Raw genomic sequence first — 14,961 nt, forward strand, 5'->3', positions numbered from 1 at the left:
TAACTGTATGTAAATGAGGGAAGGGGCGTTGCATAATGCTCCCCCCAAAATATAAAATGTTACAATCTGATCGGTAGTGAATTTCCCAAATATGGGGCCTGTGCTGCGGTAGAAATCAATTAAAAACTCCGTCAACAGGCTGGAACAGGTTGTACATTTTCAAAAACAGATATACAATCCGTAGACAAGCAAGAAAGGTGAGGTAATACCTTTTAGTGGACCAGCTTGTGTCCCAATTTATATTTAGCTCTGACACACTGCTTCCTTCCTCAGATATGAAGCAGAGCTGTCTGTAGCTTGGAAGCTTGTACCTTCTACCAAGAGAAGTTGCCCCTTAGAGATTTTACCTCATCTAACTTGTGTCTTTCATATCCTGGGGACAAGACAGCTATAACTACATGATATAATCTGCCATTATAGTGCCAGATTTTGCTATTGGATGCTTGCATAACTCTGATAACAATTTGTAATATAAAAGGTAATACTTTCATCACAGGTTTTTAAGAAACCAGGAGTTACGTTGACTGGTAATTGTTACAGGAGCCACATGTAGTTGTGAAAATTGAACAAATGGCTTTTGCAGTTCCTTTACATTTTTGCATTTTGCAACTGAAAAAAATTATTTTCACTATGAAATATATTGAATATGTGCCTTTCAAAAATGTTTTTTCAGGTACCTTGCTACAATAGATATTGTTAAAATGAGATCTAAAAATCTTAGAAGAAATTGTATACCAACCTCATTAGTGTAGGAACTGCAATTATTCATAACAGTATCTGACATCCCGTGTGGTTTTTATCTTGAAGAATGCAAAAACACTCCAAATACTGCTACATACAAAAACTACTTTAAAATAGCTTTTTAGGTGCTAAGTCAAGACCTTGAAAGCTAGAAGTGTGAGAATTTAGGTTGTTCAGGAAATCTTAATTTGATTTCTCTATGCATAAATAAATACAATGATTCAATCTTCAATTAAATGGCCATACACTGTTTTATTTTTCCCCATGACATGTTTACCGCCTTCAGTGCACAAGGTGGATGATGCTCCGTTGAATGAGGCAACTGTTTGGTATTATTGTTTATCCATTCAGTGGATGGTCTTATGCCTTGTTTATTGCACACAATTCAAATTCTGCATTGAAAGCAGAATTTTTCATTTCCTTATGCACAGGAAATGCTTGACATTACAACCTGAAATAACTTTCCTATAAAGCAGTTTTTAATATTTCTGTTGTTTGTTCTAAAAAAAAGTAAAAAAAATTGTTTAGTACTAATGTAATGTCAACAGAGTTTAAACCCTTAACCTTTCGACATTGCAGTACAGACTCCTACCACATACGCAGCAGCAGCATAGTTCTTCTTCGAGTGTCCCCGTGGGTGCTCCACATTAGGTGTCGGGCTCGCCCGGCGCCGCAGATCGGATCTTCCAAGCAGTTTCTGCCGGACCGGGCATGCGCCGGTGCGCGCCGCTCCCTTGCGCGCTCCTGGCCACGTGCGCGATCCGGTCCCTGCCAGTTCCTCTTAACCGCCGTCGGCTGCAGACGGAATCCGACTAGGCTACGGCCAAGTTAGCGTATTCAGTGGTTTTAACTGTTTTTCTTAAAGTTTTCAAGTTCTTAGTCTATTGTTAAATTAGCCAGTTGTTATTTTCAAAAAAAAAAAAAAAAATACAAAAACAAGAAACAACAAGCGGGATGGCATTCAGTCCAGTCTTAGTAACAAGCGGAGCACTGGAGGCCAGGAGCCTAGGGCCATTAGCCCTCCTGCCGCGGCAGGCTATCGGAGAGGGGGAAAACAGCACAGAGAAGGTGCTAAGTACCACATTAACAACTAAAAGACTCACCAACAATGTCCTCTTCAGGATTCAAGAAATGTGAGTCTTGCCGAGAGGCAATGCCGGCGTCTGATGGGCACAGTCACTGCATAAGGTGCCTTGGGGAGTCCCATGTCACGCAGAAATGCTCCTTCTGTGCAAAATTAACAGCCAGAGCAAGGAAGGACAGGGAGATGCGGCTTAAAATGCTGCTATTCGACAAGGCCCTCCAGCCAGACGTGCCGGAGCAGGAAGGACCCTCCGGGGCCCATAAAAGGAAAGCCGCCTCCCTCACTCCATCAGCGCAAAAACGGAGGAAAGTCTCCCCAGCCCGATCCCTGCCGGCAGCAACAGCGAGTGGGACGGGAGGAGCGCACAGCCCCCAGCCGTAGCAACAGCTGATCGGCGGTGGCACGGAGAGCCACGTGGAGGCGGCTCAGCCTCCGATAATCAAACAGCCGCCCTGCACTGCAGGCAGGGCGGCGGCTAAACAAGTGTCGGTACCGGCGGCACCGCAGGCAGCGGCACCGACCCCCAGGGAACCGACGGTGCAGAGCGTGCAGGCACGCAGCCTGCAGGCACCAGAGGACACTGCCCGTGCGGCACCGCCCATGAGCGTGCCGAGCGCGGCGCGGACAGGGCTGAGATCCCCTGCACGTCAGGGGGCGGAGCCACCCCCTCAAGGGATGGGGAAGGCTGCACACAAAACAAGGCGCCGCAGCCCCTCTCCAGACAGGGCTGCAGAGTTGCTTTCTCTCAGCCCTCCGCTCATGCTGCAGACTCCAACTAGAAGGCAGGGGTCCCCCCTAGCCTACCCGGAGCCCCCGTCTCCATTTTTACAACCAGCCTCGCCCTGGCTGGGACCACCTTCACCCTTCTTGGGGTTTGAGCCGCTGGAGTACTATCACAAATTGCTCTCTTCAGTGTTCCAGGTCTCTCGACGATCTCGCTCCCCCAGACGCAGAGGGTATGCACCAAGGGAGTGGTCCAGGTCACCTTCCCAAGAACAGTGCCCATGCTGCCATGGTCGCCCCTATCACGCGGGGCATAGACACCACCGGCAGTCTACCAGGGAAAGATCCCCACAGACGGTCCCGTATCCCCGAGGGCAATCACGAACAGGGACAGAGACTCAAGTATCTCAGGGGGAACTGGTTATGGAACCCCGAGATTTTCCCTTGCAAGCTTCCAGCGAGCAGATGTACCATCACCAACAGGAACCGGAAGGGTCCAGAGAGGCGTATCCTAGTGGTTCCTCGCTCTCCTCCCTGGACGAGGCTACGGCCCCGGGGGACGTCCATCCTCCGGACGATCTCAAAGAGTTTCAAGAGCTGTTTAAAAGGGTGGCCTTCATGCAAGGCATCCAGACAGCAGAGGTGCAAGAGAAACACCATAAGTTCCTCAAAAATCTGAGACCTCCGGCCTCCTCCAAAATAGCAATACCGCTTGACGAAGCAATCTTGGAGTCCGCCACTATGATATGGCAAACCCCCGCGACTATTCCGCCTGTCCACAAGAAAGCGGATAAGAAATACTTCGTGCCGGCGAAGGGCATGGAGTTCCTGTTCAGCCACCCACAACCAAATTCCTTGGTGGTGGAGTCGTCGCAACAAAGATCAAAGACATCTCAATTCAAGACAGGGGGAACAGACAAAGATGCCAAGAAGCTAGAGCTGTTGGGCAGAAAGGTCTACTCCTCCTCCACTCTACTGTTGCGAATGGCAAATTACGCAGCGCGTCTAGCGAACCATAATTTCGACAACTACACTAGGTTAACCTCCCTCATGGACTCGCTTCCAGAGGAAAAGAAACCGGTGCTCAAGGCCATCGTGCAAGAAGGCTACACGGCCTCGAGGACGGGAGTTCACATCGCCCTGGATGTTGGGGACACAGCATCATGCTCCACAGCTACGGCAGTGGTGATGAGAAGGGAGTCCTGGCTCCAGACTTCGGGTATACCGAGGGATCTGCAGGCAAAGATAGTCGATCTTCCCTTCGACTCGCAGAAGCTGTTTGCTGAATCAACTGACTCGGTCCTTCATTCCAGTAAAGATTCAAGAGCCACACTTAGGACCCTGGGGATTTACACCCCTCCATATAGAAGGAAAAAGTACTACCCTCAACAAAGACGGTACCAGCAACAGCGTCCCCAGTACCACAGGGGTTACGAGCAAGGGCGACATGAACAGCACCAGCAGTACAGAACTCCCAGGCGACGTTCCCAACAGAGCTGTGCGTCCTCGGGGCAGGGCCAAAGGCCACAAGTTTGACACACAGATCCAGGGCTGCGCCATCACTACCATCGCACAAGGTCATCCGAAGCGGTTATTCCACCATCGCCTCCGACCATGCTACGACCAGTGGCAAAGGATCACCACAGACAAATGGGTGCTGGAGATCATAGCCACGGGGTACGCCATCCCCTTCCAGTCACTCCCACTGCCACGACCTCCATCCAAGCCCGACCTCCAGGAGGCCTCCCACGTAGCGAGGCTCAAGCAGAAGGTAGACCATCTCATGCTCATAGGGACAGTGGAAAGAGTGCCGGAGCAATTGCAAGGGAAAGGGTTCTACTCGAGGTACTTCCTCACGGAGAAAAAGACAGGAGGCTGGAGGCCCATCTTAGATCTTCGAGGCCTCAACCGGTACCTGCGCAAGCAACACTTTCGGATGATCACAATCGCCTCCATCCTTACGGCACTAGATGATGGAGATTGGTTCGCAGCCCTCGACTTACAAGACGCGTATTTTCACATAACTATCCATCTGGCTCACCGACGATTCCTCTGGTTCATGGTAGGCAAAGAACATTTTCAATACAAGATCCTACCGTTTGGTCTCTCCTCGGCCCCCAGGGTCTTCACCAAGCCCTTGGCAGTGGTGTCAGCCTACCTGCACAGACGGGGTATTTATATTTCCGTATCTGGACGACTGCCTACTCAAAGGGGTCTCGAAGGAGGAGGTACTACGCATGATACGCGTCACAGCAGGCACGTTCTCTTCGCTTGGCCTGGTTATCAATCTGGCAAAACCAAAGATAAACCCCACACAGGACATAGAGTTCATAGGGGCACGCATAAATTCTATTACAGCGAGAGCGTATCTACCAGAGACACGCTTTCGGGCCATCGGCTCCCTCGTGCAAGTCATCACCTTCAGCCCTACGGTGCCGGTCCTGACGTGCTTACAGCTGCTGGGCCACATGGCAGCGGCGACGTTCGTAGTACAGAACGCCAGGTTACACATGCGCAGCATGCAGCACTGGCTGGCGAGCGTATACAAACTGGCAGCACACACCATTCACAGGGTGGTGTCGCCCACAACAGAGGTGCGCAAATCCCTGCAATGGTGGGTAAACCCCAAGAACTTGCTAACAGGGGTACCCTTCCACCAACCACAAATATTGGTTTTTCTTACTACAGATGCCTCCCTCATAGGGTGGGGAGCACACATGGGCGAAGAGGTGACTCAAGGGCTGTGGTCCTCCATAGAGCAGTCACTGCACATAAATATACTGGAGCTCAGAGCAGTGTTCAACGCCTGCAGACACTTTCGAGACCGTATACAAGGCAAAGTAGTCGGGATCAGTACAGACAATACCTCCACCATGTTTTATATAAATCGGCATGGAGGAGCTCGGTCCCGTGCCTTATGTGCGGAAGCAGTCCGGTTGTGGAACTGGTGCATCGCCAACAATATAACCTTGAAAGCCTCGTACCTACCAGGCGCTCACAACGTGAAGGCAGACCAGTTGAGCAGGCGTTTCGCAGTCACGCACGAGTGGCAGATCCATCCCGATCTGCTACGACCGATTTTTCACGCATGGGGCTTTCCCCAGATAGACCTGTTTGCTGCTCAACACAACAAGAAGTGCCCACGATTCTGCTCCAGGGCGGGACTAGGACGGGGGTCCCTGGGGAATGCATTCGCGATCTCCTGGAGGGTCCCCCTGCTTTACGCTTTTTGTCCCACAGTGCTCATCCACACAGTCTTGCAGAAAGCCAGGAGGGAAGGAGCCCGAATTATCCTGATAGTCCCAGCGTGGGATCGACAGCAATGGTTCCCCCTACTCCTGCGCGTGTTGGACCGTCCACCGATGCCCCTTCCGGTGGCGCCGGATCTGCTCTCACAAGCCCAGGGGTCCATAGTGCATCCGCACCCCCAAGGCCTGCGACTACAAGCGTGGTTAATCCATGGCTCAGCTCCCTCGAGAGCACATGTACGGAAGAAGTGCAAGAAGTCCTAGAAAGTAGCAGGAGGACTTCCACCAGGAAGACCTACAAGCAGAAATGGACTCGCTTCATGGCATGGTGTTCTACCAAACAGCTGGCCCCCCTTTCGGTGCCTATATCTGTAATATTAGAGTATTTAGTGGACCTCAAGAGAGGAGGACTCTCACTATCCTCATTAAAGATCCACCTTGCCACCATTTCAGCATTCAGACATGAAGAGGAAGGGCACACAGTGTTCGCCCATCCCATGGTTACCAGGTTCCTCAAAGGGTTGGTAAACCTATACCCCCCTTGGAAACCACTTCCACCTTCGTGGAACTTGGACCTGGTGCTTAATGTGCTAATGGGACCACCGTTCGAGCCTTTGGCCACGGTTTCCCTCCGCCTCCTTACGATAAAGACGACCTTTCTTCTCGCAATCACGTCAGCTCGCAGGGTGAGCGAGCTTGCGGCAATTATGGCAACACCACTCTGCACTGTTTTTTCCAAGGAGACGGTAACCATACGGCTGCATCCAGCCTTTGTTCCTAAAGTTTCTTCTGAGTTTCATATTAACGAACCTATTGTTTTACCCTCGTTTTATCCAAAGCCTCATAACTCTAACAAAGAGGCGCGCCTACACCTCCTGGACGTGAGGAGGGCGCTAGCCTTCTATATAGACAGGACCAAGTCCTTCCGGAAAACGGATAGACTCCTAGTCTCTCTCGCTCCCAAATCGAAAGGAGAAGGTCTCTCTTCGCAGAGAATCTCGAAGCACATTGTATCCTGCATAAAAATGTGCTATGAACTCAAATAGACTCCTTTACTGGCCACGCCCAGGGCTCACTCTACTAGGGCAGTGGCGGCATCAACAGCCTTTTTCAAGGGCGTTGCGCTGAAAGACATTTGCAGAGCGGCGACCTGGTCATCCTATGACACGTTTGCCAAACATTACGCCCTTCACAGGGTATTCCAAGAGGATACCCGTCTGTCGACAGCGGTCCTCTCGGGGACAAGCTGCACATAATCCGATTACCCACCTCCTATCTTGGGTTACTGCTGGGTAGTCACCTACTGTGGAGCACCCACGGGAACACTCGAAGAAGAAAGAAAGGTTACTCACCGTAGTAACGTTGGTTCTTTGAGATGTGTCCCCGTGGGTGCTCCACTACCCGCCCATCCTCCCCGCTTCGGATCTCTGTTTAGTGTTTTGCAGGAGCATCCGAGGCGGTTGGTCAAGGAACTGGCGGGGACCGGATCGCGCACGTGGCCAGGAGCGCGCAAGGGAGCGGCGCGCACCGGCGCATGCGCGGTCCGGCAGAAACTGCTTGGAAGATCCGATCTGCGGCACCGGGCGAGCCCGACAGCTAATGTGGAGCACCCACGGGGACACATCTCGAAGAACCACCGTTACTACGGTGAGTAACCTTTCTTTATCCTCTATAAACCAACCACTAAAAGAGGGTATATAAAACACTTATCCAGTGGGTAACCTTTTCATGAGAAGCCCTATTTTATTCACAGTGTATCCAGGATCAAAGATACGGCAAATTCAGAGGCAGTGGTGTTAACTGGGTTTCAGTAGGCTTGATAAAGTAAACGTGTTCTACATTCACTATTGCAGCTTCTCAGCATGGTTTGAAGGCTTGCTTAATAATGAGTTTGTGAAGGCTGTAGGTTTAACACCTCTCAGTAGAACTGGATCCTAGCTGAGGTAGTTTAGTTGGAGTTGGTCCTGCTTTGAGGAGGGTTTGGACTTGAAGACCTCCTGTGGTCTCTTCCAACCCTAATTTTCTGTGATGCTGTAAGGCTATTGTATACTGTCTAGCTGTTTGTGCTCTAGGGTTTCTTATCCTGAACTTTTGAAGGAATGTAGGGTTGGATGGGAGAAATTGGTCCTCTGGGGCCAAATTCTGGGTGTGTTTGAGAAATCTGACCCTGTTCCCCAGCTCCTGCATCTATAAACTGTTCCATCAGCATCCAGATTTCTTCTTCTGGGGGGTTTTAGAACCTGGCAGCAACCCCTATATTAAGGTTGCTTAACATTTTCAGTTATGAAAGAATCTTTTTTTTTTCCAGAAGCTATAATATCTCCATTGTTTAAAGATTGTTCTAGAAACTCAATACAGAAGTTTCTTTGGGAAAAAAGATAAACTTTTGCTTGTCTTCTGAAATTGTATTTAAAGTTAGGTGATTGGAACAGCAGCAGTTGGGGTCTGGCCTTAGAATGTTTAGAGATTATGGCATGCTGCCAGTTCCTCCTGTGATACAAACAGCATGTTTGTGAGAATGATTATACATTAATTACTGCAATGCAACCAACTCTGGGTTGGAACATAGGAACATTGATAGCACAGGCAATGTTACATAATCCTTTACCATAAGAAATTAATATTGCAGTTGATTGAAAACCTGGCACTAATTTAGGTAGGCAAATAAAATTACTACAGGACATGTGAATGTACTAATAAAAAGGCAAAAAATGAAAACCAAACTTTTACAATTGCCAGTAAACAATCTGAGGAGCGGCTGTGTTAGTCTGTATTGTCACAAAACAAAGCAAGCAGTCTTGTAACATCTTAAAGACCAGCAATTTTATTTAAGTAATGAGCTTTCATGGGTAAGACCCACTGTGCCCAATAAATAAAATTGTTAGTCTTTAAGGTGCTACAACTCTGCTTGCTTCGATTTGCCAATAAGTAATGTTAGTACTTTCTAATAATAAAATGAGGGTGGTGTGTTTCTAATGAGGATTGCTACTTGAACTGTTGTTCCATTTAATTTGCAATTCCATAGATTGTTTTGTGGTTGTTCAAGCATGTTATTTGTAATATTCAGCAGATTTATATAACGAAGACTGCAGCATTACTATGATAAATAAGAAAAACTGAAGTCAAATTATCAGACTTCTGTTTGATTTTAGTATCCTGTTTATTTTTCATGTAGATGACAGTTACAGAAAGATTAACATCTTTGTATTAAAAAAAAGTTTATAGTGTATATTTTCAGTTTACTTATACAGTAATTTTACAGGATGTACAGCAAGCTGAAAATATCCATCCATTTTTAAGTTTGTTAATGTTTGAGACATGCTGCAGCTCTGTTTTCCGCACGACTGCACACCTCTCCTGTGGACCCCATCCAAGCCTCTCATAGGTGTAAGGCCTCCAGAGAAAAGGGTTGCGGGTGGGCATGGAGAGGATGTGCATTGCCCCAGGAATAGATAAAGTAGCCTGGGATTGTATTATCCACCATGCAAGTCCCTCCTTTTTCCTTCACCCATTCATGGCTGGGCCTATAGGACAACTGCAGTATTGCCAGTGCCAAACATTAGATCTTGAGACAGGCCCCCAAAAGTTGACAATGGCTTAAAAGTTTAAATTATGTAATTTGTTGTGGGAGGGATAGCTCATGGGTTAGAGTGTTGGCTTTGTAAACCCAGGCTTGTGAGTTCAATTCTTGAAGGTGCCATTTGGGGCAAGTTAGATTTTTTTTAAATAAAAGTCAGAGATGGTGAGAAGTCCTGCTGGAGCAGGAGGGATAGCTCAGTGGCTTGAGCATTGGCCTGCTAAACTCAGGGTTGTGAGCTCAATCCTCAAGGGGGGGCCATTTAGGGATCTGGGACAAATAGGCGGGTTGGTCAGTTTCTGAGGTTCCACAAGTGGTGGGGAGCTGGGAACCAAGGGGCCAGCTGGTCTTGGCTCCCCTTCCCAACTTGAGCAAAAATTTGAGTTTTGCAGGGGTTGCAGGAATGTAACCCCTGCGTATCTTGGGGTTTTATTGGATTGCAAGACTCACAGTATGACAAGTGGCAGTACCGTACCTACATCTGGGAGTATCCCTAGTACTGTAATGCCAGTGGAGCTGGTTTGGAGTTGCAGGTCCTCAAGATAGATGGCCTTGGCATTACCATCGATACTCAGCTATCTACAAGGTTGGCCCATGTTAGCTGATGGTCGGGTGAGATACCACCTATGCCCTTATTTTCATCCGAGTCTTTAACTGCTAGGACAGACAGCCCCTTCGCAGCGGGCAGCCTGGGCAGGCTGATGGATGCCCCAGGGTCCTAACACCCGAGTCTTCAACTGCTAGGACAGAGTTCCTTCGCAGCGGGCAGCCAAGAAGGCTGACGGGTGCCCCACAGGTTGTACTGAGAGCCCCTACACCCTTGTCTTTAACTGCTAAGACGAGGTCCCTTTGCAGCGGGCAGCCAGGGAGGCTGACAGGTACCCAAAGAGTCTGCTCCGTGGAGGCAGCACGACTCGGCGCTCAGCTCTCAATACGCCCCACCAGTGACCAGGCTATTACAGCTGAAAAGCAGCTGGGTTCTTTGTTTTGTGTTCGGTTTGCACAGTAACAAGAAGAGTCAGGTTACCACTTAACCAATTACTTGTTTAACTAAAAGACTTAAGCTGTTATGGTTACAAGATTACAAGATATATACTTTGTTGCAAGCTTACAAGATTTGTACTTTGTTACGAAGATTACAAGGTTTACACTCTGTTCTTTAGTTGCCAATAGCTAGCATGTAAGAATTCATAGATCTATTATTGAATGTGCACAAAGAAAACAAAAGAAAAGCAATACACTTCACAGGTCTTATTCTCACCCCTGCATTACCAACGTGGCATCGCCAGCATTCACTCAATCCCTCAGGAAGAAGCAATAAATAACAAGGACCTCGGGAGGCAATGACCCTCCTGACCGGCAGGTAGGGTTAATTGGAGCTCAACTGGGGGGTCTGCTAGGCCCTTATTTATTATACCCATTGGGTCACATACGCTTCTTCCTTATCTAAAAGGGTGCCAGTTGAATTAACTCGTCTGAGACACTAGTTCTCACAAGGCTGGTTCACACCTGTGGGATGGAGATAATTTTTGGGGCATTCCTTCTTTATGGGCTGGAGATTTTTCCTCCGTCTGGGATGTTTGTGGAGGTAAATCAACTGCTGGTAGTTAACCAAGGGCAGTCCGAGGCTCGGCTGTTTATTAGCCCATTGTCTCTTGCTCTGGAGCGTTCTAAAGACTGCTCTCAGGCATTCCAGGGCTGAGCTGTTTCTTTTAACGCTTTGGTGCGCTGAAGCACCCAGGAGAGACAAGATGAAGCAGAGAAAAAAGGGGGGTTCTGTCTGGCTACAGCCCAGTACCATATTGGAGAGCTGTCCCTGCTTCTGGGATTATAAGAGGAATTTTGGGGGGAATTTCCTCCCCTGAACACCAGTCATGTTGCTTTCTTCCCCCCACCCCCACTGTGAAAGAAGGTGATGTGGGCTATTGTTTTTATTTATTTATTTCTAGTCTTATATTAGATCCCAACCTGGCCACACTTCCAAGCTTTTCTTTGCAGCATTAAGGGTGAGATTCTTTCAAGAAAGCTGAGGTTCTGATGTTCTGAGACTCTAGGTGCTGGGATACTAGAAACTCCGCAGAATCTGTGCCTTAATCTGGCTCTACCTGTGCACCTGTGGTACCTAGTGGAAAAAGCCTTCCAGTGTTATCAGTAGGCCACAATGAGTTTGGGAAAAAGAGGTGCTTACTGATCCTTGTTCACACAGAGCTGGTGGCCCCAGTATCTTATGCAGAAGGTGCAGTGGAGGGTCTGTTGCAGTAATGGCTAAGGGTATGCAATGCAACATCCTTATCCCCTGTCCTGTCCCAACTGCTTTGCTGTCTGCCCACAAAAAGTTTGAATAGTCAGCTTTTTTGAGAGTAGAGTGAGTTTTACTGTATGTGTATCTGAATAGAACTTGTAGAATAAAGCCCCAGAGGTATAAATAATTCTTTGCAAATTGCCCTTTTTCCCCCCCTTTTTTTTCCCCCAGTTCCTGTCTTTTTGTCATCTTCTGAATCTGTGACTAATGTATTTTTATTGTAGGTTAGATTTACATGTTACTTTTGTTTTAATGCTTTTTTTTTCTTTTCCTTCCTGCTGCTGAAGCTTCACCATGCAGCCACATCATTGACAGCTGATCTGCTAAGATACCATGCAGATCACATGGTTTTGAATTCATTAAAAGTCTCAGGTGCAGAAGGAAATCTAGAAGCTGTGGCAGAATACACTTGTAAGCTATCAGAGCAGAAAGAGCAGCTTGTTGAGGTGAGTTAACAGTTTTATTTTCAAATAGGTTCTGGCACTTTTTATATTAAATGTATCAATATGAGCTGTTCTTCAGTGTGTACAGGTTGAACCATGAAAGACAACATATCTCTGGTGCCATTGGACTCCACTGTGTCCGAGAATATCCTATCTGATTGAAGCATGAACTTCCATAGTGCACCAAACATGTGGGTCCACTGTTATTGAGTTGGGTCCACGGCTTCACCTGTGCTGTTCCTGTTACTGCCTGCTCTGGGCACAGGAACCTCATTGCCTAAATTTTGGGTCCCTCTGTGACTGTGTATTGGGGCAAAGATTTTTGTAAATAGGAGCTTAAAGTTATGCTCTTAAATCACAATTTAAACATGAGCCCACTTTTTCAAGAGTATTAAACAGCTTCCATTGAGTTCAGTGGGAATTTTTAGGTGCTCAATTCACTTAAAATCTTGCAAATTGCTAAATGGGAATTCAGGAGCTTCACTTCAACAAAGCATTCTATAGATGTGAGAAGGTGCTTGTCTTTCTAAGAGTTCTGCCTTAAATTTTGAACTCTGAGGCAAGGCGGAAGGTACTGATGCATTTAGGCACACACATCCTTTATGTAACCTTGGTCTTGGATGTTGGGTGCTGCTCTAGACATGCTCATGTGGCATTCTACAAGCATTACTTTTTTAAAGGTTTTGATGTTGTACAGTGCATGTGGATACATCCCACAGTGGTGAAAGTGCAAAGGAAATACACTTGAAGAACTTAAATAAGTGGTAAGTAAGTACTCTGTCTGTGAGTTCCACTTCAACATCTGCTTCTGTTGTATCTGTATCTGAAGCACTGGAATAATTTCCAAATGTGGCATTTAGATTAATCCTGCTCCTCATCAACATACCAAACTGAAAGGTAGAGCTCTGTGTGTGAGAGAGTGAGCTGGCTAGGGGTGAGCACTCCATTTCAGTCATAAAACAAGTGAAATGGGTTTGTAACTTTCTCAGAAGTTCTCTTTTTGGGCTGATAGTTTGTGTGTTCCTCCTCGGTCCCTAGGTGAGTTTTTGTATTTCAATACCTAAAAATAAATACGTTTTACTCAGGGTAGATCAACAAATTCTTTCTTTTAAACAATTGTTTCTAAATCAGTTGGACTGTGCGTTACTCGAAGATAAGTCAAAATGAACTGAACTTTGAAGTTGAAGTTTTCCATGTGACTGGTAGTCACCAAGTTTCTTGCCGAAATAAATTTTTTTCCTGAGTTTAGCATAGGTTATTTATGTGTCTACAGAGGACTGTACTTTGACTACTGCTTCAATAAGTAACCTGTAGTACTCTTGTGCTACAATTTCTCCTCAATTTTAGTTGCCAAGTTTCCTAATCTTTCATATTTCTTCAACTGTGAATGTACAGTATGAAATCATTGTAGAAATGAACACTAGAATTTTTTCCTTTACTTTGGTTTTCTTTGAAGAACATATGGACAAATGCTGTCCTTGGATACCACTCTATACAATCCCATTGACTGGACTAGAAATGTTGGCTAAAATAGATTAAATGCAAAAACTTATGTAATACAGCATCAAACTATTATATTTAAAATTTAAACAGCCCTCAGGAAATATTACTGTGAGGGCCATATTTCAATGTGTTGATATTGCATACCCTGTAAACTGTTCATTTTTTTAAATAACACAAACGGTGGTACTACATACGAATAAACACATTGTAAGAATGTTTATTCCATAGTCAAGTGTTTGAAAGTTAGGAAATGCCAGAGTTAATAAGATTACATTTACCACCTTAATTCTTCCCCATTGTGCATTTGTATTAATCGTGTGATTGTGTACTTAAAGACTGTATTTTCCACCAATCTCCTACCTCTTTCAGTTCACAGGATGGACAGCATTCTGGGAATGAGACAGCTGTTCAGTATTTTTATCCCCATAATGCAATATGTGGCATTTGCCATAATTATAGCACACTGTCCAAAGCCTGCAGTGAATACACAAGTATTTATTAATTGCTCATTGGCTTTTTTTAGTGTCCTCATCATTGTAGATTTTGAGGGCCTTGTGAATATTAATGAATTTATTTACACATTTCTTCTGAAGTAAGGGAACATTTATTAACACCATGTAGCAGATGGAGAAAATTGATGTATATTTTGCTGAGGTCACACTTAATTGAGCAGAGCTGGGATTAGAACTTGCGAGCCCCATAACGCACAACACTGAACTCATGTCTAAAGACAACTCTTCCTCCTGGCAGAGGTTCAGAGAGGCCATAACTTCAATTTAACTTCATTTGCAGTTTAGTGCTCAGCACTTGTGCAAATCTGGCCTTACAAATCTCAAACTAGGTGCACAGAAAATTAGGAACACACGCTAGTGGCCACATTCCAATATTTTGGGTTGTGATTTCCTCCGTATCATACAGTCTTTGTCATAGACTGGGGATAGAGTTCAGTTCTCATGTGTGACAAAAGCCACACGAATTGTTAGCATGGAAAGTGACAAGCAGTGTAGATGTTGGAGTTGCTACGAGAAACACTAATATATATATATATATAAAAACATGATCAGGTTACTACTGTGAGGTCTGGTAACTTTCAGCAGTGTGATCCTCTTGCAAAAAAAGCAGACATCATTCTGGGATGTAGTAACAGGAGTGTTGTAAGGTGCGTGAAGCAATTCTTTGTCTCTGCTCTGTGCTAATTAGGCCTCAGCTGGAATATTGTCCAGTTCTGGGTGCTGTATCTTAGAAACGAGGTGGACAAACTGGAACAAGTCCAGAGAAGAAAATAAAAAGGATTAAGGTCTTGAAAACATGACCTATGAGGGAAGATGGAAAGAATATGG

General features: G+C 46.2%; 1 protein-coding gene across 4 annotated transcripts in view; it reads left to right on the top strand.

The window, feature by feature from the left end:
- CTNNAL1 (catenin alpha like 1) overlaps positions 1-14,961 on the top strand; it is a 130,219-nt gene that overhangs the window by 71,994 nt on the left and 43,264 nt on the right. For all 4 annotated transcript variants that reach the window (XM_074987908.1, XM_074987907.1, XM_074987910.1 and 1 more), the window contains one exon: positions 11,963-12,121. In XM_074987908.1, coding sequence (XP_074844009.1) covers positions 11,963-12,121 — 159 coding nt within the window. The remainder of the gene's footprint in view (positions 1-11,962; positions 12,122-14,961) is intronic.

Source organism: Carettochelys insculpta, chromosome 2, assembly GCF_033958435.1.
Source record: "Carettochelys insculpta isolate YL-2023 chromosome 2, ASM3395843v1, whole genome shotgun sequence".
Taxonomy (NCBI): domain Eukaryota; kingdom Metazoa; phylum Chordata; order Testudines; family Carettochelyidae; genus Carettochelys; species Carettochelys insculpta.